The following is a 21,968-nucleotide window of genomic DNA, read 5'->3' as shown; positions in this document are numbered from 1 at the left end:
TTTTGAAATATATAAAATCAATATGTAGCACCCCCCTCGGGTCGGGCGATAAATCGAACCAGTTTATCGGAAAACTTTATTTAGGTAGCGGAAGCAAAAGGGATCTCTTTGAAATTTTTAAAACTTTCGAGTAGGACCAAAATGTAATTTCTAAAAATCTCTTTTTGGGTCATTTGAAAACGTTTGGAAACCTTGAAAATTTCGAAAACTTCTTAGGGTGATTTTGGTCGTTTCAAATCCTTCATTTTGGAATAACTTCAAAAAGGGAGATTATTATTAAAGTGCTACGTTTATCTAACTATAGGTTCTAATTTGGGTTCGAGAAGAAATCAGAGTTTAAGGTATTTGGTGAATAGGGATTTTCGGGTAAGAAGTACAATTACCAAAATAAGCGGACCAACTATATTAATATCAAAGTAAGGCCCATATCAAAATAAGAGTTTAATTCCCTAGTGAGGAAATACTAGAGTTTTAGAGAAACGGAAAATACGGAAATCGTAAGTTACATCGCCAAAATAAAATAAGCATAGTTTATAGACCCCTCGTACGACCCTCCAAAAGCCTCCGGCCAAGACTCCGATCCACTACTCGGTCCATTCCGATGCGGGATTCCTACTACTACCTGCAATCAAAGAAGTATCTATATGAGCTATTAAGCACAGTAAGAAATCCGAATGGATAAGGAGGTTTTAAAATATGGTTTTACGTACTTATATTAGTACATACACATAAGCATCACACCTTACCATTAGTCGGCAAACGAACACACACACACACACAAACACAAAATTTCATCTAAGCACGTAAATCGACGCAAATACTGAAAATTACCAATTTACCCCTTTTTCGACTCAAATGCTGAAAATTACTAATTTACCCTTTTCGTGCAAATGCATGAATGAAAACATTTTCTGTTGTTCGGATCCGTGAAAAATTAACTTCTTTACTTGGATGATAAGCATATTATTCTGAGCCCGTTTTTTGGTGGAATCAAACCACCCCTTTATCTATAGTAACTATGGGTGGGATACCGGCCCCCCGTATCCCGACTTATCCAACCCAAGCATTCCATTAACATTTCCTTTCGTAAAAATGAAATCTCTCTTTTTATGCAAGACCATGAGACGAATGAGACTCTAATACAAAATGACCACATTACGACATCAAAAATATCAATCAACGAACATACAAACAAAATTCAATTATCAACATAATACACACGGCAATCACACACATATCATACACATATATATATAGAACCATTTAAGTATAGCACATAATTCACATAATTATTATAGCATCATATTATATATTTATATATTTCACACACACACAGCAGCACACACACACACGCACGGCAGCACACACATGCACATAACATGCAGCCCCAAAACACATTTTAATTAGCATTCAATTATCAAACCATGCCCTTAAAGCACCAACATTTTGAGCTTTTCATTAATGGGATTCCTCCCACTTTTGCTCATTTAATGCATTAAAAATTCTTACAGCCCCTTACATAGTTCAGCTGTAGATTTTTAACCATAAATTCATATTCTCACAATTAATACACATGGCACAATGATGAAAACCCAAAAGTTCCATTTATGACACATGCACAACCAATATTTCGAAATAATAGCAAATGGTATCTACAAATTTTCAAATTTAATTATAGACTGCCTAACTGACTAAATGAACAGATGCAAAAAGAATTTTGCAGTTTTCTCAAAAATCGAATTTATAAAAATTAAATTACTCGGCAAGAAATGTTGAAGCCAAAATGATTTTTCCAACAAATATTAAATCCCAAACTATGGCTAAATAGAAAATAACAAAATTCCACTTACTCCTACTGAGATTTTAAAGATGAAAACATTTTTCATGCCGAAATTTTAAGAAATTGCAGATTAGTCCTAAAGATTCATAGATCTACACATGCAACCCAAAAATCTTGAAAAACTCATTTTATTTTTCAAAAATTCTCAAAAATTCGAAACATTAAACCTTTAAACACAAAATACTTAGATTGACAGATTATAACATGGATTAGACATGCAAGAACACAATTATCAAGATTAGCACAAGATTTCGGATTTTACACAAAAAGCCCTAATCTTTTGAAAAGTGAGGAAATCTTTTAGGTAGTTTTGAAAATCCTTTTCCATACTATGATACCCTTTGATTGCAGCAAGAAATTTGAGATTTCTTACCTATCAAAGAGTGTTGGCCGAAGAAAGAAAAACCTTCAAAAGAAAAGAGGGTTTTTTAGAGAAAGAAAGAAAAGGAGGATGAAGAAGATGAAGAACACGAAGATACAATGTTACCTCCTTCAAGAAGTGGCTCCAAGATTGAACCAAGCTAGTTGAATGGAGAATGTGAGAGCTTTGATATCAAGTTGGGAGGAGTTTAAATCTCCCGTAAGAGGGCAAGTATTTTTGATGGTGTTCTTAGCATATTCAAGGGTGAAGCTTATATAGGGGATTTGCATTTTCATTTCTCTATTTTTTTCTTGAAGAATTTTGAGGTGTTGTCCGATGGAGGAGGTGGTGCTTCGGTGGTGATGGTGAAGAGAAGACAAGTGGGGGTATAGGTGGAGAGAGAAGAAGACATGAGAGTGTCTCTTGAGATTACTTAGCATGCTTGAGTGTAGGATTAGTGTAAATCCTCACTCTTTGCCAAGTGTCATGAATCTTTTTATTTTTTCTAATTAATAAAATCACAAATTAATTCATACACACACATAATTATCAATAATTAATCTACTTAAGCACATAATTATCGAAATAAAGTTGGCACATAACTATTCAATAAATTCCTACCACACAAGGCATATAATCAAATCGGCATATAATGATTATTAGTCTAAGCAAATAAGGCACTTAGAGAAATTAAGTTAGTAAAGTAAATAAATTCCTAATGGTTTCTCTGTGAGAATTTTCGGGTAATAATTTTGTCCCCAAAATTGTTACCTGACCCGAATAATTCCGGAAAGAGTTTACGCATTTCCTCTTCGCTTTCCCACGTGGCTTCTTCTAAAGTATGATTATGCCACAAGACTTTAACTAAGCGAATGTTTCGGTTACATAAGGTTTTGGTTTTGTATTCGAGGATTTGGGAGGGTTTTTCTTCGTAGGTTAGGTTGGGGGTTAATTCGATAGGTTCGGGTTTTAGAACATGGTCTGGGCTACGGATATATTTACGAAGCATGGACACGTGGAACACGTTGTGAAAATTGGATAGGTTAGGTGGCAGGGCTAGACGATAGGCTCGGGTGCCGATTTTCTCGAGAATCTCAAATGGTCCGATAAAATGAGGCGCTAACTTTCCCCTTTTTCCAAATCGCATGATTCCCTTGAAAGGTGACACTTTAAGACATACGGAGTCTCCAACTCCGAATTCTAAATCACTTATTCGAGAATTGGCGTAACTTTGCTGCCGACTTTGGGCGGTACGCATTCTTTCTCGAATGTTCTGAATTATTTCGACGGTTTGCTGAACTAGTTCTAGGCCGAGGAATTTTCTTTCTCCCATTTCATCCCAATGGAGTGGAGATCGGCACTTGCGACCGTAGAGAGCTTCATATGGTGCCATTCCGATAGATGATTGGAAGCTATTGTTGTAGGCGAATTCGATTAGTGGAAGTCGCGATTCCCAATTTCCTCCGAAATCGAGAATACAGGCGCGAAGTAGATCTTCTAGGGTTTTGATGGTTCGTTCGGATTGACCGTCGGTTTGCTGTTGAAAGGCGGTACTAAAATTAAGGCGAGTTCCGAGAGTTTCATGTAAGCTTTTCCAGAATTTAGACGTGAATCGAGGGTCTCGGTCGGAGATGATAGAGACTGGAACACCGTGGAGTCGGACAATTTCTTGGACATACAGCTCTGCTAGTTTCTCTAGGCTAAAGGTCATTCGAACGGGAAGAAAATGGGCGGACTTGGTTAATCGCTCGACAATCACCCAAATGGCGTCGAATCCTCTTTGGGTCTTTGGAAACCCTTGAACGAAATCCATTGTGACAGCTTCCCATTTCCATTCTGGAATCAGATTGGACTGCAGTAGACCTCCGGGTCTTTGGTGTTCTGCTTTGACTCTTTGGCAAACTAGACATTCGGCGACGAATTGGGCAGTTTCTCTTTTCATTCCGGGCCACCAGTAGAGTTTCTTCAGATCTTGGTACATCTTGGTTGCTCCGGGATGGCAAGTATACACCGTCTGATGGGCTTCGGTTAGGATTAATCGGCGAATCTTGGAGTCGTTAGGTACATAAATGCGGTTTTGGAATCGGACAATTCCTTCGTCAGAGACTCGAAAATTTGGATTGGATTCGAGGTTGTCGCGAACTTTGAGAACTTGGGGATCGGCGTGTTGAGCAGTCTTGATTGTTTCTGTCAGATTTGGCTGAACGATGAGGGCATTGATTGATTTGCGGCTAAGAGCGTCTGCCACGACATTTGCTTTACCAGGGTGATAGAGTATTTCGCAGTCGTAGTCTTTGACTAGTTCGAGCCATCTTCTTTGCCTCATATTTAGTTTCTTTTGAGTGAAAAAGTACTTAAGACTCTTGTGATCGGTGTAGATGGTGCACTTTTCGCCATAAAGGTAGTGTCGCCAGATTTTGAGTGCGAAGACAACGGCGGCTAATTCGAGATCATGGGTGGGGTAGTTCCGTTCGTACTCCTTGAGTTGCCGAGAGGCGTAGGCTATAAGTTTTCCATTCTGCATGAGTACGGCTCCTAACCCTAGCTTCGAGGCGTCGCTGTAGACTATGAATTATTTAGTTCTTTCTGGTAGTGCTAGAATTGGGGCAGAGGTGAGTCTATTCTTGAGTTCGGTGAAGCTAGCGTTGCATTCTGGGGTCCATTGGTATTTGACATCCTTTCGAGTGAGTCGAGTGAGTGGCGAGGCGAGTTTCGAGAAATCTTGTACGAATTTGCGGTAGTAACCGACTAGACCGAGGAAACTCCTTATCTCCTTTGCATTCTTCGGAATTGACCAGTTGGAAACTGCTTCTATCTTGCTGGGGTCGATGGAGATTCCACTTGCTGAGACGATGTGGCCAAGAAAAGAGACACTGGATAGCCAGAACTCACACTTGCTGAATTTGGCGTACAGCTGATGAGATCGAAGAGTTTGGAGAACGGTGCGGAGGTGAGAAAAATGATCTTCTTCGTTCTTGGAGTAAATGAGAATATCGTCGATGAAGACGATTACGAATTGGTCTAGATACGGGTGAAAAACTCGATTCATGAGATCCATAAATGCGGCGGGGGCATTAGTTAGACCGAAAGGCATGACGATGAATTCGTAGTGGCCATATCTCGTCCGGAAGGCGGTTTTCGGAAAGTCGGACTCTTTGATTTTGAGTTGGTGATATCCGGATCGAAGATCAATCTTGGAAAAGACAGAAGAACCTTGGAGTTGGTCGAACAGATCATCAATTCGGGGAAGAGGGTACTTCTTCTTGATAGTAATTTTGTTGAGCTCTCGATAATCGATACAAAGACGAAGGGATCCGTCTTTCTTTTTGACAAACAGCACTGGGGCTCCCCATGGTGAGTGACTAGGTCGAACGTAACCTTTGTCGAGCAGCTCTTGGATCTGATCTTTCAATTCTTTCAATTCAAGTGGGGCCATGCGATATGGGGCTTTCGAAATTGATGCGGCTCCGGGAATTAGATCGATTTCGAACTCAATTTCTCGATCGGGTGGAAGTCCGGGAATATCGTCGGGAAATACGTCGGGAAATACGTCGGGAAATTCTTGTACTGTTCGGACTTCGGACAGTTGAGGTTTGGTGTCGGGTTCGGGATTCACGACATCTACTAGATAGCCGAAATGCCCTTTATGAATGAGTTTGACGGCTTTTATGGCTGAGATAATTGGAATCGAAGTTTTGGCTTGGCTTTGGAATTTTAGGATTTGGCCGCTTGGTAGAGGAAAAATAACTGTTTTCGGGGCACAGTCAATTTAGGCTTTATATTCGGTTAACCAATCCATTCCTAGAATGATATTAAAATTGCGGATCGGTAGGACAATGAGGTCGAAATTCAAAGGTTGCGAATGAACTCGGATCGAACAGTTGGTCACCACTAGGTTCGAGATCATTTCTTCGCCAGAGGGGGTGAGTATGCTATAGTCGTGATTCAAGTGACTAGGTTTGATCTTAAGGCTTCTAATCATATTCTCCGATATGAAAGAGTGAGTAGAACCGGAACCAATTAAGGCATAGACAGGTTCGTCGAAGATGTATATAGTACCTGCTATCATTGAGGGATCTTGCTCAATCTGCTCCTTTGTCATAGCAACCACACGCCCTTGGGCACGATTCGGAGCATTCGGACAATCCCTTGCTATGTGTCCGGTCTTTCTACATCTGAAGCACGTGTTCGTCCCATGTACACAAACTCCAAAGTGTGATTTCCCGCATTGTGAGCAAGTTGGTTTGGGCGGCTGTGGAAGTCCAAATTGATTCGATGGTTGGCTTCGGTTGCCCTTGAATTTGTGGTTGCCGAAGTTAGCCTTTTTCCGTGGAAGTTGACTCGTGCCTTGGGATCGACGATTCTGTTGGATCTCCTTTTCGTCTTGAGCTGCCATCAGGGCTTTGTCCACTAGTTGTCGGAAAGTCGAGGCGTCGGACATGCGGATATCATGTCGGATCTCAGGTTGTAGGCCACGGATGAAGTGATTTTTTTTCTCTTCGGGGTTTGGAGCGATGAATGGGGCATAGAGACAGCCACGTTTGAAGTGACAGATGTATTCGAGCATTGGCAATTCACCTTGACGAAGTTCTAGAAATTCCTTCAGTTTGTGGGCAGGTACGTCTTTGGCGAAATATTTTTCGAAGAATTGTAGTTTGAAGTCGGTCCATTGTATAGTGTCGAGGTCGACTTCTTCTTTGACTCATTCCCACCAGTGACGAGCTTCGTTTCGGAGTAAGAAAAGAGCGCAATGCACACGATCACGATCGGTCATTTGCATGTAGTCGTAGATCACTTCTAGGGATTTGACCCATTCTTCGGCTATTGTCGGATCGGTTCCACCATGAAATTCGGAGGGGTTCATCTTGAGAAATCGTTGGTAAATGGCGTGAGGTGCTGCTTGAGGAGGAGGCGGAGGAGGATGGTTTCGTCGAAGAAGTTGGTCAATTTGTCTTTGGTGGTTTTGGGCTTGTTCTCGAATAAGGTTCGAGAGGTTATGGATGGTTTGGTTAAGGTCGGTTGGTTCATTAGTGGGAGTGCCTTGGGAACTCCGGGTTAGTCGTCTTGCCATAATTTCTATAACCTATTATGCAATTTATAATTAAAGCACATAAATAAATAAGACATATAATACACATAATGTTACCGGATGGACGAGTTTATCGTGTCTCGTAAGTCTTCAAGCCCGGCTTTTGGTTCGTACGAGTTTTCTATAAACAATGCTCTAATACCACCGCTGTAGCACCCCCCTCGGGTCGGGCGATAAATCGAACTAGTTTATCGGAAAACTTTATTTAGGTAGCGGAAGCAAAAGGGATCTCTTTGAAATTTTTAAAACTTTCGAGTAAGACCAAAATGTAATTTCTAAAAATATCTTTTTGGGTCATTTGAAAACTTTTGGAAACCTTGAAAATTTCGAAAACTTCTTAGGGTGATTTTGGTCGTTTCAAATCTTTCGTTTTGGAATCACTTCAAAAAGGGAGATTATTATTCGAGTGCTACGTTTATCTAACTATAGGTTCTAATTTGGGTTCGAGAAGAAATCAGAGTTTAAGGTATTTGGTGAATAGGGATTTTCGGGCAAGAAGTACAATTACCAAAATAAGCGGACCAACTATATTAATATCAAAGTAAGGCCCATATTAAAATAAGAGTTTAATTCCCCTAGTGAGGAAATACTAGAGTTTTAGAGAAAGGAAAAATACGGAAATCGTTTATAAGTTACATCACCAAAATAAAATAAGCATAGTTTAGAGACCCCTCGTACGACCCTCCAAAAGCCTCCGGTCAAGACTCCAATCCACTACTCGGTCCATTCCGATGCGGGATTACTACTACTACCTGCAATCAAAGAACTATCTATATGAGCTATTAAGCCCAGTAAGAAATCCGAATGGATAACGAGGTTTTAAAATATGGTTTTACGTACTTATATTAGTACATACACATAAGCATCACACCTTACCATTCGTCGGCAAACGAACACACACACACACAAACACGAAATTTCATCTAAGCACGTAAATCGACCCAATTACTGAAAATTACAAATTTACCCCTTTTTCGACTCAAATGCTGAAAATTACTAATTTACCCTTTTCGTGCAATTGCATGAATGAAAACATTTTCTGTTGTTCGGATCCGTGAAAAATTAACTTCTTTACTTGGATGATAAGCATATTATTCTGAGCCCGTTGTTTTGGTGGAATCAAACCACCCCTTTATCTATAGTAACTATGCTTGGGATACCGGCCCCCCGTATCCCGACTTATCCAACCCAAGCATTCCATTAACCTTTCCTTTCGTAAAAATGAAATCTCTCTTTTTATGCAAGACCATGAGACGAATGAGACTCTAATACAAAATGACCACATTACGACATCACAAATATCAATCAACGAACATACAAACAAAATTCAATTATCCACATAATACACACGACAATCACACACATATCATACACATATATATATAGATCCAGTTAAGTAGAGCACATAATTCACGTAATTATTATAGCATCATATTATATATTTATATATTTCACACACACACACACACAGCAGCACACACACACACGGCAGCACACACATACACATAACATGCAGCCCCAAAACACATTTTAATTAGCATTCAATTATCAAACATGCCCTTAAAGCACCAACATTTTTAGCTTTTTATTAATAGGATTTTCTCCCACTTTTGCTCATTTAATGGATTAAAAATTCTTACAGCCCCTTAACATAGTTCAGGTGCAGATTTTTAACCATAAATTCATATTCTCACAATTAATACACAAGGCACAATGATTAAAAAACAAAAGTTCCATTTATGACACATGCACAACCAATATTTCGAAATAATAACAAATGGTATCTAAAAGATTTCAAATTTAATTATAGACTGCCTAACTGACTAAATGAACAGATGCAAAAAGAATTTTGTAGTTTTCTCAAAAATCGGATTTAAAAAAATTAAATTACTTGGCAGGAAATGTTGAAGCCAAAATGAGTTTTCCAACAAATATTAATCCCAAACTGTGGCTAAATAGAAAATAACAAAATTCCACTTACTCCTACTGAGATTTTAAAGATGAAAACATTTTTCATGCCGAAATTTTAAGAAATTGCAGATTAGTCCTAAAGATTCATAGATCTACACATGCAACCCAAAAATCTTGAAAACCTCATTTTCTTTTTCAAAAATTCTCAAAAATTCGAAACATTAAACCTTTAAACACAACATACTTAGATTGACAGATTATAACATGGATTAGACATGCAAGAACACAAATATCAAGATTAGCACAAGATTTCGGATTTTACACAAAAAGCCCTAATCTTTTGAAAAGTGAGGAAATCTTTTAGGTAGTTTTGAAAATCCTTTTCCATACTATGATACCCTTCGATTGCAGCAAGAAATTCGAGATTTCTTACCTATCAAAGAGTGTTGGCCGAAGAAAGAAAAACCTTCAAAAGAAAAGAGGGTTTTTTAGAGAAAGAAAGAAAAGGAGGATGAAGAAGATGAAGAACACAAAGATACAATGTTACCTCCTTCAAGAAGTGGCTCCAAGATTGAACCAAGCTAGTTGAATGGAGAAGGTGAGAGCTTTGATATCAAGTTGGGAGGAGTTTAAATCTCTTGTAAGAGGGCAAGTATTTTTGATGGTGTTCTTAGCATATTCAGGGGTGAAGCTTATATAGGGGATTTGCATTTTGATTTCTCTATTTTTTTCTTGAAGAATTTTGAGGTGTTGGCCGATAGAGGAGGTGGTGCTTCGGTGGTGATGGTGAAGAGAAGACAAGTGGGGGTATAGGTGGAGAGATAAGAAGACATGGGAGTGTCTCTTGAGATTACTTAGCATGCTTGAGTGTAGGATTAGTGTAAATCCTCACTCTTTGCCAAGTGTCATGCATCTTTTTATTTTTCTAATTAATAAAATCACAAATTAATTCCTACACACACACATCCGAAAACACACACATATATATATATATTTAAATATGTATTTCACCTATGTATGTATATCATGCATAGGCATATGACTATATATGTATATACGTATATATACATGTATGCATGCCTATATTTCACTAGACATTATAAGGCACTTTAGGGAATTAAATTAAAATGCCACAAAATTAATTAACTATAGCACATGTATTCACATTATTTAATCTAACACATAATTATCAATAATTAATCTACTTAAGCACATAATTATCGAAATAAAGTTGGCAAATAATTATTCAATAAATTCCTTCCACACAAGGCATATAATCAAATCGGCATATAAGGATTATTAGTCTAAGCAAATAAGGCACTTAGAGAAATTAAATTAGTAAAGTAAATAAATTCCTAATGGTTTCTACGTGAGAATTTTCGAGTTATGGAAATTTGATGAGGGACTAGGGTTTCGAAAATGTGGGGTGTTACACAATATTTTGTTATCAATTGATTAAACTTAACTTATGTTTTTCAATTTATTAGTATAATCACGAGAAAGTTTGTATTTTAATTAGTATATAATTAAAAAAAATATAAATCAATCATAAAATTTATTGTCACTGGATTTTGTGAAGAAAAAATAAAAGTTAAAACAATAGCATGAAATTCCTGTAGTATAATTTTCAATATGGTAATTAATTGGGATAATATTACTACACACATAGATGAAAAAAATAGTGCTAATTTCCGCAATAAAGTAAATTCGAACATGTATCTTTCTTTTATACATATAATGTTAATATATAATATTAAATTAGTAAAAAAAAATTCTTTCGTTATGTTCATGTAAAATGTATAATATATTAATATCAAATAATTTATTCTGCATATTTTTTTTAATATAAATCCAAATTTATTAACTCAAATACAAAATTTCCGTAACTATAGTAAGTGGAGACTCTAAATTGAATTTAACCAAATTTAAATTTAATTTCATTAATATTAAAAATAAATTAAAAAAGGCGGCGGTTATATGCAAGCCCATTTTTTTATTAGTTCAAACCCACATAAAAGAGTTTATTAGTTCAAGCCCGTAAATTAATTTAATTTTATTACATCAAGACCAAAGATGACAAATATACCCTTACCCACAAATAATACTCAAATACAAATAAATCATATTTTCAATTTGTTCAAGACCAAAAATCAAAAAAAAAAAACAAAACAAAACAAAAAGAAAATATCGATTGTCGCCGCCGACCGGCGAGACTTCCACCGCACCGGCAATGATCAACGACCCACCCACCGCACCATTACCAAATTGCACCACCAACAACAAGTAAGTCTTTTTTTTATAAACTTTTGTTTGTAAATTCGAAAACATTAATCGAGCATCGATGTCCTTTTTACTAAACTTTTATTTGTAAATTCAAAAACATTAATCGAGCATCGATTCTTGATAAATACGTATGAATGAACATTAATCTATACATAATTCTTGTTGGGTTGCAATGCTTTGGCCGATTTTGAAAAAAAAAAATTGAGATTGAAATTGTTTTTTTTTTTCGTTGGTTTCCCAAATCGGTTTACATACACCGATTTTGTATACGAAAATCGGCGTTATAATGCCGATTTTTGTTAACCAAATCGGCGACACAACGTCGACTTTACAAGTCAAAATCGGCGTTCTAATGTCGATTATTGAGTACAAAATCGATTTTCGGATACCGATAGGTTGCTGCACGAAAGTATGAGAAAATGGTCTTAAAAAACACACATAATAAAATCGGTACTTAAAAACCGATTTTTGTAGTACAAGTCGGCATGACAATACCGATAATACAAAAACAAATCGGTGTTGTCATACCGATTTGTACTACAAAAATCGGTTTTTAACTACCGATTTTTAATAAAATAATCGGAATGTGGTTACCGACTTTAGTAACAAAAATCGGTATTTGCAGACCGATTTTTGGTATAGTCGAAGTTTTTTTCCAAAAATAATAAAACGACCCAAAGGCAAAAATAAACGGTTAAAACATACTTCATTGTGTTTTCTACGCTCGTAAACTACCATATCATTGTTTTCTGGTTTCATCTTGAATGGTTGGTATGTATTTGATGATTTTGGTGTGTAGGATTTCTTAGTGGGTTTGTGAAGAAGAAGGAGAAGGGGGAGATTTTAATGTCGTGAAATAAGGATGTGGGTTTCTGGATTTATATTTTTTTATTTGGTCTTGCACAAAGGAAATGATTTTTTTAATTTTTAATGTTTTGTGTTTTTTATTTAATTTTAAATTTCATTAAGGGTAAATTAATATTTTTATGTTGGAGGTCTGGAACTAATAAAAAAATGGGCTTGCATATAACCGTCGCCATTAAAAAATAAATATATTTATAGTTTCTAAGAAAGTTGATATACTTAGAGATTTTATAAATGGTAGGACATAAATATATTAATAAAATAATAAAATATATTTAATTACCTTTAATTTTGGAAATGATGACATGTTTTTTGATGATTTATTTTCACCAATCAATTTGCCACATGGGATGAAATTAAATACATGTCGTCAACTGAGATAGCCAAATGTCAAGCACTTAGGGGGATTCAACTTTATATTTTATATAAATAAATTAATTCTCTTACAAATCTAAAAATTCGGAATGAGAAAAAATTATCTTTTTTTTTGTTCTAGTTTTAAAAATTCTTAATGGGGATTTTTTTGGCAACGTCATCATTAACAAAAGAATATATAGACACATGGATAACACCTAAAATGAATAGTCCTCAAATTGTCACATTTTGACACAACTTTACTTGTTAACATGGACATAATAATTGTCACGTACATTGCATGACGTCCATGTGGCAGCCGTAACAAAAATTAAAGAAAAGAAAAGAAAAGAAAATGTCAACACAGAAGAGCGACGTTGACCCCCAGCCAATGACGACAAATAAGAGTTAGAAAAAAAATTCAAAAATAAAGGCCGAAATTGGGGATTTTGTGTGGTCAAAACCGGTGAAATTAGAATTAATTACGGTTTGAAATTAAGAATTGAGTTCAAATGATGGGGAATTTGTAATATATATTGGGTAAATTACAAACACCCCCCTGAGGTATGACCAAATTACAAAAACACCCCTCTTGTTTGGATAATTACAACCACCCCCTCAACTCATCAAATTTAGTGGAATCTTCGAGATTATATGGAATATTATCACCTTTGTACCCGTTTTATCCCATTAAAACTCTACATTATTAAGCAAGATGACCATAATATGTGATTTTTAGCTTGTATATATCAGTTTGTGGTGCATCGAAAACTGTATTTTTTACACAAAGAGTACAAACTAGAGCACATTTCACGGAATCTAGATGACAATGTGAATTTGGCACCATAAAGGTAAGAAAAAATCATAGTTGAGGGGGGTAGATGTAATTATCCAAACAAGAGGGGGGTTTTTGTAATTTAACCATACCTCAGGGGGTATTTGTAATTTACCCATATATATTATATTTATCTTTACTAGGAACTGTGACTCGTTGCACGTGGCCGCATTAGAAAATTGAATAAAGTAATTATTTAGATACATGACAGATAAAAATTATATTGAAAAATCTATTAAACATTATGAAATTTTAAATTAAATTATAGTGTTATCACTGTATTTCACTTGATCCACGAAAAAATACTAACATGAAATCTCGCTATGGTAGGCTTTTTTTTTTGTCATTGTTTTCCAAATTTTGGCACCAATATTTACACAAATTGTCGAATTTTTCCACCTTCACAAATTTTGGGATGATTCAATTTATTGTAAATAGAGATGTCAATAGTTGTAAACTGATTTGAAAACATAGCTGTGTGAAAAATATCATCAAAAAAATTAATAGTTGTTGAAATTGGTCAACTAAGAAAATAAAGCACTAAATGAAAAGCATAAACTAATGAAGATACTGCACATGTACACAAACAAATACACAAAACACCAAAAAATACGGCAGTGATGGATTAAGGGACATGCTGGAATAAAAGATTAAGTTATGAAAATGATGAAATGAACAAATAGGTTATTTTTCCACAATTTATAAAAATGATCGTAACTAATATTTATAATTCATTTTCTAATTTTAATTCAAGTTAAAAGAATAAAGTTGATAAGAAAAAACTCAAAGGTTCCGACATAATACTATATTGGTACAAAAACTATTTTGTTTTGAAGATTTTGTCAGATCGGACGTAAGAACAATTAGTGGCAGTGGCGGATCCAGGACGAAAATTCAGGGTATGCCGGCTATGCCGAGTCCAAGAATTTACTGTACAGTGAGTTAAATTTTCGGGGGTTCGGGGGCAGCGCCCCCGGAAAAAAAAATTGAACCTTTTTTTGTTAGATAAATTAGGAGAAGGGGAAAAAAAATTGAAACTTTTTTTTTTTGGACAAATTAGGAGAAGAAAAAATTTGGGACTTTTTTTGTATATTTTGAATTTTGGGTGGACTAAATAATAATATAGATATAATATAATGTGTTTTTGGGGAGAGGGGCTAAAAAAACAAGAAAACATTTAGGATTTTTTTTTGTATATTTTGAATTTTGGGTGGACTAAATAATAATATAGATATAATAATGTGTTTTTGGGGAGATGGGCTAAAAAAAAGTTAGGATTTTTTTTGTATATTTTGAATTTTGGGTACTAAATAGTAATATAGATATAATATAATGTGTTTATGGGAGAGGGGCTCAAAAGAAATTTAGACAAAAAAATTAAACAATATTTTTTCTGTACCGTAATAATGGAGTCAAACTCATGACCTCATCTAACAACTTGGAGATCGTTGTCATTAAGGCAAATTTATTTTCATTATTTGGAGTGGTCCATAGCATACTTGGCCACCCCTAAATCTGCCCCTGAGAACAATCATCACCTGTATAAACGTTGGTTACTAATTCTAGCAAATAATGAAGCAACAAAACAATAAAAAATGCAAAATTCTATACACAAACAACTTAAGTAACAAATTTATAGAATTAACATCAACATGTTTTGAAGCATGAACTGCTTCGTATGAAGTTGTTATTGTATTGAAGGAACAAAATGACATAAAATATTATTGAAGGAACTTGTATTCCACATTTCATTAGGCAAACCTGACATAAAATATTATTGAAGGAATGTAAATGTCAACATATAAATATTCTATTATTGTACGTACATGTACATATACAAATCTACTGCAAATTGTCTGATTGAAGCAATGGTACGCAAAATGTAACTTCATCTAAAAAACTCGCAGACACAGGAAATGACTTGCAAAAGTGTATTAAAAGAGGGTCTGATACTTGGAGTTGACTGCAAAAGTGTCTGGCATGCACTTGGATTGAGGTCAGTGCACCAATAGGACAAATACCTATCACATCCCTTGAAAATTCACTTGTCATAAGGATATGGGCATTATCTGCCTTAAGCCATGGACCATAACTAAAGGTTGAACTCACCATCGGATCATCACTATTTTTTTATTTGCAATTTTGAATCTTGTGCCCCATTAATCCACAGTAAAAACAGAAATCAGCAAGACGTTCATACGGTATGATTTCGATCTGGAGAGGAGATCTTCCTTGGGAAGACATTGTGATGAGGTTGGCCAACGGTTTAGTGGTATCAATCTCCACTTTGATACGAAGGAATTTCTTCCATTTCTGAGATGAGGAGGACAGGTCTGCTCTAATGAATCTGCCGACAAGGTTTCCAATGGAAGAGGCATTGGGAAGGTTGATGAAGCAAATGGGCAAATTTGAAACTTGGATCCAGAAATGAGTTTTGCTAAGATCAATTTCAGGTAAGGCTTTATCCGGGGGCCAAATTTGAATAACAATTTGGATATCACGAAATGTCCAAGAGAGATTGAAAATTCTTGAAAAATCAGTTTCATCTTCAAAGATGAATGCCATAAGATTGGGATCAAGATGGTTTGCAAGAACACGTTTTTTCGGATGCCAGACTTTAAGCATAGTAGCTTTGAAAGCATTCATATTTATAGGTTTCTCCGATAGAATCTTCGCAATAAATGTGTATTCTTTCTCAAATGGAGGGTTGGTAGCAGTGGTGTCATCATTGCATTCAAGACCAATGGTTTTGTGGATGAGGTCATCAATAAGTGGTTGTTTGTCCATATCGGAAGAACCAAAATGGCAGAGGAATAGGGAGAAATGGAGAAAGAGGGAAAAAGGGAGAAGAGGAAAGCAGAGAATGAAACTCAAGAAACAGGAGAAAAAAACTCCAACCCAACAAGAGGGAGCTCTACCAGGAAGAGAGCAGTTTTGTCACGACGATTTGGATGACATGGATTTCGACTAATAATATTATGTATTCAACTTGTTATATTTTAATGGAGTTCTTCAGTAATGTTGTTAATGGAGGATTCTTGTTCTTGAAACTGAGCGACTGGGAGATCGAACTCCCACTATGGTTGACAAAGTCTGGTGTGGCGGCGGTGTGGTGACGATAAGGAGGTAGACTTAGGGTTTTTTGGTGGATCAAGCGGATAACGGCGCGGGTAGAGAAATTCGTGTAGGTTGGAACCTTAATCGACTATGTACGTGTTCAATAGTCGATTCAGTAAATCGACTATGCTCTGGTTGTCGATTAAGGTTAATCAACTCTAATTTTATTTTATTTTGAATTTTAGTAGTCAGATTCTTAATCGACTATGCTTATATCTCATAGTAGATTCTTAAGCCCAACCCATCCCCATCTCCTCCCAGTCGCCTACCAGGTCGGTCCTGTCTGGCCCGGCCTGATTTTTTTTTTGGCGGCAGTTGCCTAGGTCGTCGGTGCTTCGATTGTCTAACTCAATATCAATTAACTTCAACATTAGTTAACATTTGATATTCCATTTTTTCTTCTTTTAATTTTTTTTTCCGGTGGTGGGTTATCGAAACTCTGATTAGCTGACTCAACATTAGTTAACATTAACAATAGTTAACTTTAACATTGCTTGATATCTTTTTTTTTTTTTTCATTTTTCAACGGCAGGTTGTCGGATCTCCGTTTAATTACATCACTCAGCATTAGTTAACTTCATCATTAGTTGTCATTCGACATTTATTTTTTCTTCGATGGCGGATCGTCGATGCTACGATTAATCGATTTTACGACAAAAAAATCATAATTGTAACTTCAATTCAATCAATTTTGACCGCAAAAATTCAATTTGACTTTTTTCTATTTTAACCTTATTTTTTTTGAAATATTTTTTTTGCCGCCGGTTTGCAGCATTGACTTTTTTTTTTTCCTTTTTTTCTTTGTCTGTTTTCTTCCGCCGCCGGTTTCTGGCATTGACCACCGGTCTCCGGCGTTGACTTTTTTTAGTGGTTTTTTTATCGGTTTTTTTACGATCGCTGCTGCTGAATGTTGATCGTAATATTACTGTCATTCATAATAATTATACTGTGGTTGTCTGGTTGATAGTACATTTACGTAATTGTAATGTCGTTGCAGTACATTCACGTAATTGTAATGTCGTTGCAGTACATTTACGTAATTGCACTGTCACCGACAGTACAATTACTGTCAACCACAACAATATTATTATTTGTTGGTATTTTTTTATTTTGTTTGATTTGTTGATAAGTCAACGTAATTATATTACTGTTGTTGACAGTAAAATTATTGTAAACATACTAATATTACTGTCAACCACATCAATATTTTTTTTTTGCTTTGTTGTTTTGTTTGCTTTGTTGACTGATTAACATAATAATATTACTATATACTATTGTAATATTACTGTAAACACAAAACTATTACTGTGGCTGCAGTAATATTATTGTTTTTATAGTAATATTATTGTTCTAGTAATATTACTTTGGATGGCAGTAATATTACTATCAACCATATCAATATTACTTTTTTTGGAATTTTTTTATTATGTTTGCCTTTATTGAAAGGGCAACATTTTAATATTATTGTGATAGAGAGTAATATAGCAATATTATTGTGTTAAATTGTACGATAGTTAATATTATTGTGTTCAACAGTAATATAATTACTATGATTGTATAGCCCAACAATATTGATGTTTAAACGGGGCAAAGGTGTTAAAGTAAAAAATAATTCTAAAAAAAATTTGAAAAAGTCAACGCCAGATAATGGAGGAAAAAAATTAGGAGAGAAAAAAAAAATCAACGCTAGAGACCGGCAGAAAAATCAGGAGAAAGGAAAAAATGAAAAAGTCAATGCCGGAAACCGGCGGAAAAAATCAGGAGAAAAAAAAAAGAAAAAAAAAAGATTCAACGCCACAGACCGACGGGAGACCGGCGGTCAACGGTGGCGATTGAAGAAATTGTACTCAAAGTTTTGGATGGTGAAAATTGAATACTTTGTGAAATTTGGGGTCAATTTGAGGTTAAATAAAATTAAAGGATGAAATTACAGCATATTAAACGTGATGGATATTTTAGTCATTTACACATCTCTCGCTAATGTGTGAACTTTTTTGTGAAGAGTTTTTTGTTTGGACCCCTTTATGAATAAGTATGGGATGATGGACTTTTTTGTAAAATAGTTTTTTTGTCTAAACCCCTTTATGAATAAGTATGAGATGATGGACTTATTTGTAATGGACCCTAATTATAAAATAAAATAAATAATGAAAACACCCGAGTTGAACCCTCCAACCATCTAACGATATAATGAATGACATTTCACAAACGCCCCATTTTGTTTATGCCAATGATTTAGTGGGGCGAATTGCATATATGCCCACGGGAAGAGACTTAAATGCACATATATTAAGACAAAAAAATGATCCGCAGATAAACTCATCCACTTGTCTTTTGTTCAGAATACCTCTCATAATATAATTTTCATCAATTTCATTCATTATACTAACTTCATCAATATTGCACATTGACCCCGGATTTGAACAAAAATATGATATTTTCCCCAATTTTCACAACTTTTCGATTTCGATTTTATTTTTCATCACAAAATATTTTTTTTCCTTCAAGATTCCGGCATTGGATTTTTTTTTTTCTGAAATTTTTTTCCAAGCCGGTAGCCGGCGTTGACCGCCCAGTCCCCGATGTTGACCCCCCACCCCCGCCCAACTACTGTGTTAACAATCTCAGTAATATTGAAGGCCAAAACATTCCCTGTTGGCATAAAAGTGTGTCGCGCGGGCGAAAGTATTAATATTAACACATTAGTATTGCAGACCAAGACAATAATATTAATAGTAATATTAACACAGTAATATTACTAATATTATTGTCCCCAACAATAATATTACTTTCCCAAAAAGTATTATTATTATTATTATTATTATTATTATTATTATTATTATTATTATTATTATTATTATTATTATTATTATTATTATTATTATTATTATTATTATTAATATTATTATTATTATTATTATTATTATTATTATTATTATTATTATTATTATTATTATTATTATTATTATTATTATTATTATTATTATTATTATTATTATTATTATTATTATTATTATTATTATTATTATTATTATTGTTATTATTATTATTATTATTATTATTATTATTATTATTATTATTATTATTATTATTATTATTATTATTATTATTATTATTATTATTATTATTATTATTATTATTATTATTATTATTATTATTATTATTATTATTATTATTATTATTATTATTATTATTATTATTATTATTATTATTATTATTATTATTATTATTATTATTATTATTATTATTATTATTATTATTATTATTATTATTATTATTATTATTATTATTATTATTATTATTATTATTATTATTATTATTATTATTATTATTATTATTATTATTATTATTATTATTATTATTATTATTATTATTATTATTATTATAATTATTATTATTATTATTATTATTATTATTATTATTATTATTATTATTATTATTATTATTATTATTATTATTATAATTATTATTATTATAATTATTATTATTATTATTATTATTATTATTATTATTATTATTATTATTATTATTATTATTATTATTATTATTATTATTATTATTATTATTATTATTATTATTATTATTATTATTATTATTATTATTATTATTATTATTATTATATTATTATTATAATTATTATTATAATTATTATTATAATTATTATTATTATTATTATTATTATTATTATTATTATTATTATTGTTATTATTATTATTATTGTTATTATTATTATTATTGTTATTATTATTATTATTGTTATTATTATTATTATTATTATTATTATTAATATTATTATTATTATTATTATTATTATTATTATTATTATTATTATTATTATTGTTATTATTATTATTATTATTATTATTATTATTATTATTATTATTATTATTATTATTATTATTATTATTATTATTATTATTATTATTATTATTATTATTACTAGTATCTCACCCGTGCGATGCACGAGAATCAATTCTCGTATCAAAGTGCATTAATGTAAAAGAACAATAAATTAAAAAATCGACGATCAACAAAAAAATGTGTTTCATTTTATCAGCAAAAATCTAGATAAATATAAAAATAATAATGTTATAAATATCATCCACGTCGAAATCTCACAACTAAATTCAAGAACTTCAAGAGAACAATCGAATCAATGAACCACTATTTCGCATTAATCTAAATGTTGGGGCATTAATGCATTATAACACAAAACTACAGTCAAATTTACCATTAGAGGAAGAATAACATGTTCTTATTCATCAATTTCAATATATAAGTTCAACCCATTACTTACAGAAAAATAAATATATATAAATAACAAATGAAGATGTATGCATAGACTAACCTTGCACAAAAAACAACGTACTCGATTATTCATAGAAAATTATACTCATTGCAAATAAATGTGAACATACAAAAAATGCACATGTTTAAGTAACAAAAAGTTTGTAAGAATTCAATATTGATCTCATTATCCTATCCGGTGCTTTAAAACAAAATTCATGTATCATCGGCTTCTCTGTAGAGATTATTGCACGTAACATTAGTAAATATAGACATATTCGTTGTTGGATCCGCTGAAAGATCTGTTGCCAGTTCCGATCGATGGGATAGGCGTGAAGGCCAATCATTCCGGTTATCTATAAATTGAAAAATATTTTTATACCACATCTATTCATAACTCTCGACATTGCGATGTATATTTACCCATGTGACCTCTGATATTAACATTAATACTATACTAAGAATTAATACTAATTCTAAATCAAATACTAATACTAATAATACTAATTTTAAAACAAATACGAATACTAATACTAATATTAATTTTAATTATAATTATCTATTACTAATACTAATACTAATAGTAATACTAAATTTGTATAATTGTGCATGCTAAACTCTTACTCATATTAATAATCATACTAATAATCATACTCATATTCATACTCGAACTCTTACTCATACTCGTGCTTATACTCACGCTCATCATATACTCATACTCGTACTCATACTCATACTCATATGAATACTAATATTTAGGAGTGAAAGTCGGATGGATCGGATCGGAATAAACCTTTGCGGAAAATTTCCAAAAAAAATCGGAAGTACAAAATCAATTTCAATTCCAATTCCAAAATTTTCGGAATCTAAAAATTCATTCCAATTCCAAAAGGCTCGGAAATTTCAAAATTTCGGAAAAACATCGGAAATCACATAAGCTTTAAAATTTCATACTTAGCCGAGATTTTCTAAAATGTTCATAATATTTCAAAATAAGAACATCCCACATCGATAAAAGTAAAACTAA

General features: G+C 33.2%; 2 protein-coding genes and 2 long non-coding RNA genes across 4 annotated transcripts; all 4 read right to left on the bottom strand.

The window, feature by feature from the left end:
- Positions 1-503: 503 nt before the first annotated feature.
- Positions 504-2,622, bottom strand: LOC105967758 (uncharacterized). Its single transcript, XR_016032960.1, has 3 exons — positions 2,328-2,622; positions 2,214-2,246; positions 504-622 (listed from the first exon to the last, which is right to left on the bottom strand). It is a non-coding gene; the product is annotated as an uncharacterized LOC105967758 (long non-coding RNA).
- Positions 2,623-4,773: 2,151 nt separating this feature from the next.
- Positions 4,774-6,768, bottom strand: LOC105971271 (uncharacterized). The gene is made up of 2 exons (XM_088821084.1): positions 6,081-6,768; positions 4,774-5,948 (listed from the first exon to the last, which is right to left on the bottom strand). Exons 1-2 carry the CDS (start codon positions 6,766-6,768, stop codon positions 4,774-4,776), a joined length of 1,863 nt encoding a protein of 620 aa, XP_088677210.1.
- Positions 6,769-7,489: 721 nt separating this feature from the next.
- On the bottom strand, positions 7,490-10,007 carry LOC148772854 (uncharacterized). Its single transcript, XR_016032959.1, has 3 exons — positions 9,749-10,007; positions 9,635-9,667; positions 7,490-8,042 (listed from the first exon to the last, which is right to left on the bottom strand). It is a non-coding gene; the product is annotated as an uncharacterized LOC148772854 (long non-coding RNA).
- Positions 10,008-15,667: 5,660 nt separating this feature from the next.
- LOC148772853 (uncharacterized) lies at positions 15,668-16,324 on the bottom strand. Its single transcript, XM_088821079.1, has one exon. The coding sequence runs from the start codon at positions 16,322-16,324 to the stop codon at positions 15,668-15,670; it is 657 nt and encodes a 218-aa protein (XP_088677205.1).
- Positions 16,325-21,968: the final 5,644 nt, after the last annotated feature.

The sequence above is a fragment of the Erythranthe guttata genome, chromosome 1, assembly GCF_056151865.1.
Source record: "Erythranthe guttata isolate IM_541 chromosome 1, IM_541, whole genome shotgun sequence".
Lineage (NCBI taxonomy): Eukaryota > Viridiplantae > Streptophyta > Magnoliopsida > Lamiales > Phrymaceae > Erythranthe > Erythranthe guttata.
This window is presented reverse-complemented; position numbering and strand designations above follow the sequence as displayed.

Coding starts and splice junctions, on each gene's coding strand:
- LOC105971271 (XM_088821084.1), bottom strand. CDS start 6,768: ATGCTCGAATACATCTGTCACTTCAAACGTGGCTGTCTCTATGCCCCA. Junction 5,949..6,080: donor GAACCTAGTGGTGACCAACT/GTTCGATCCGAG, acceptor CCCCGAAAACAG/TTATTTTTCCTCTACCAAGC.
- LOC148772853 (XM_088821079.1), bottom strand. CDS start 16,324: ATGGACAAACAACCACTTATTGATGACCTCATCCACAAAACCATTGGT.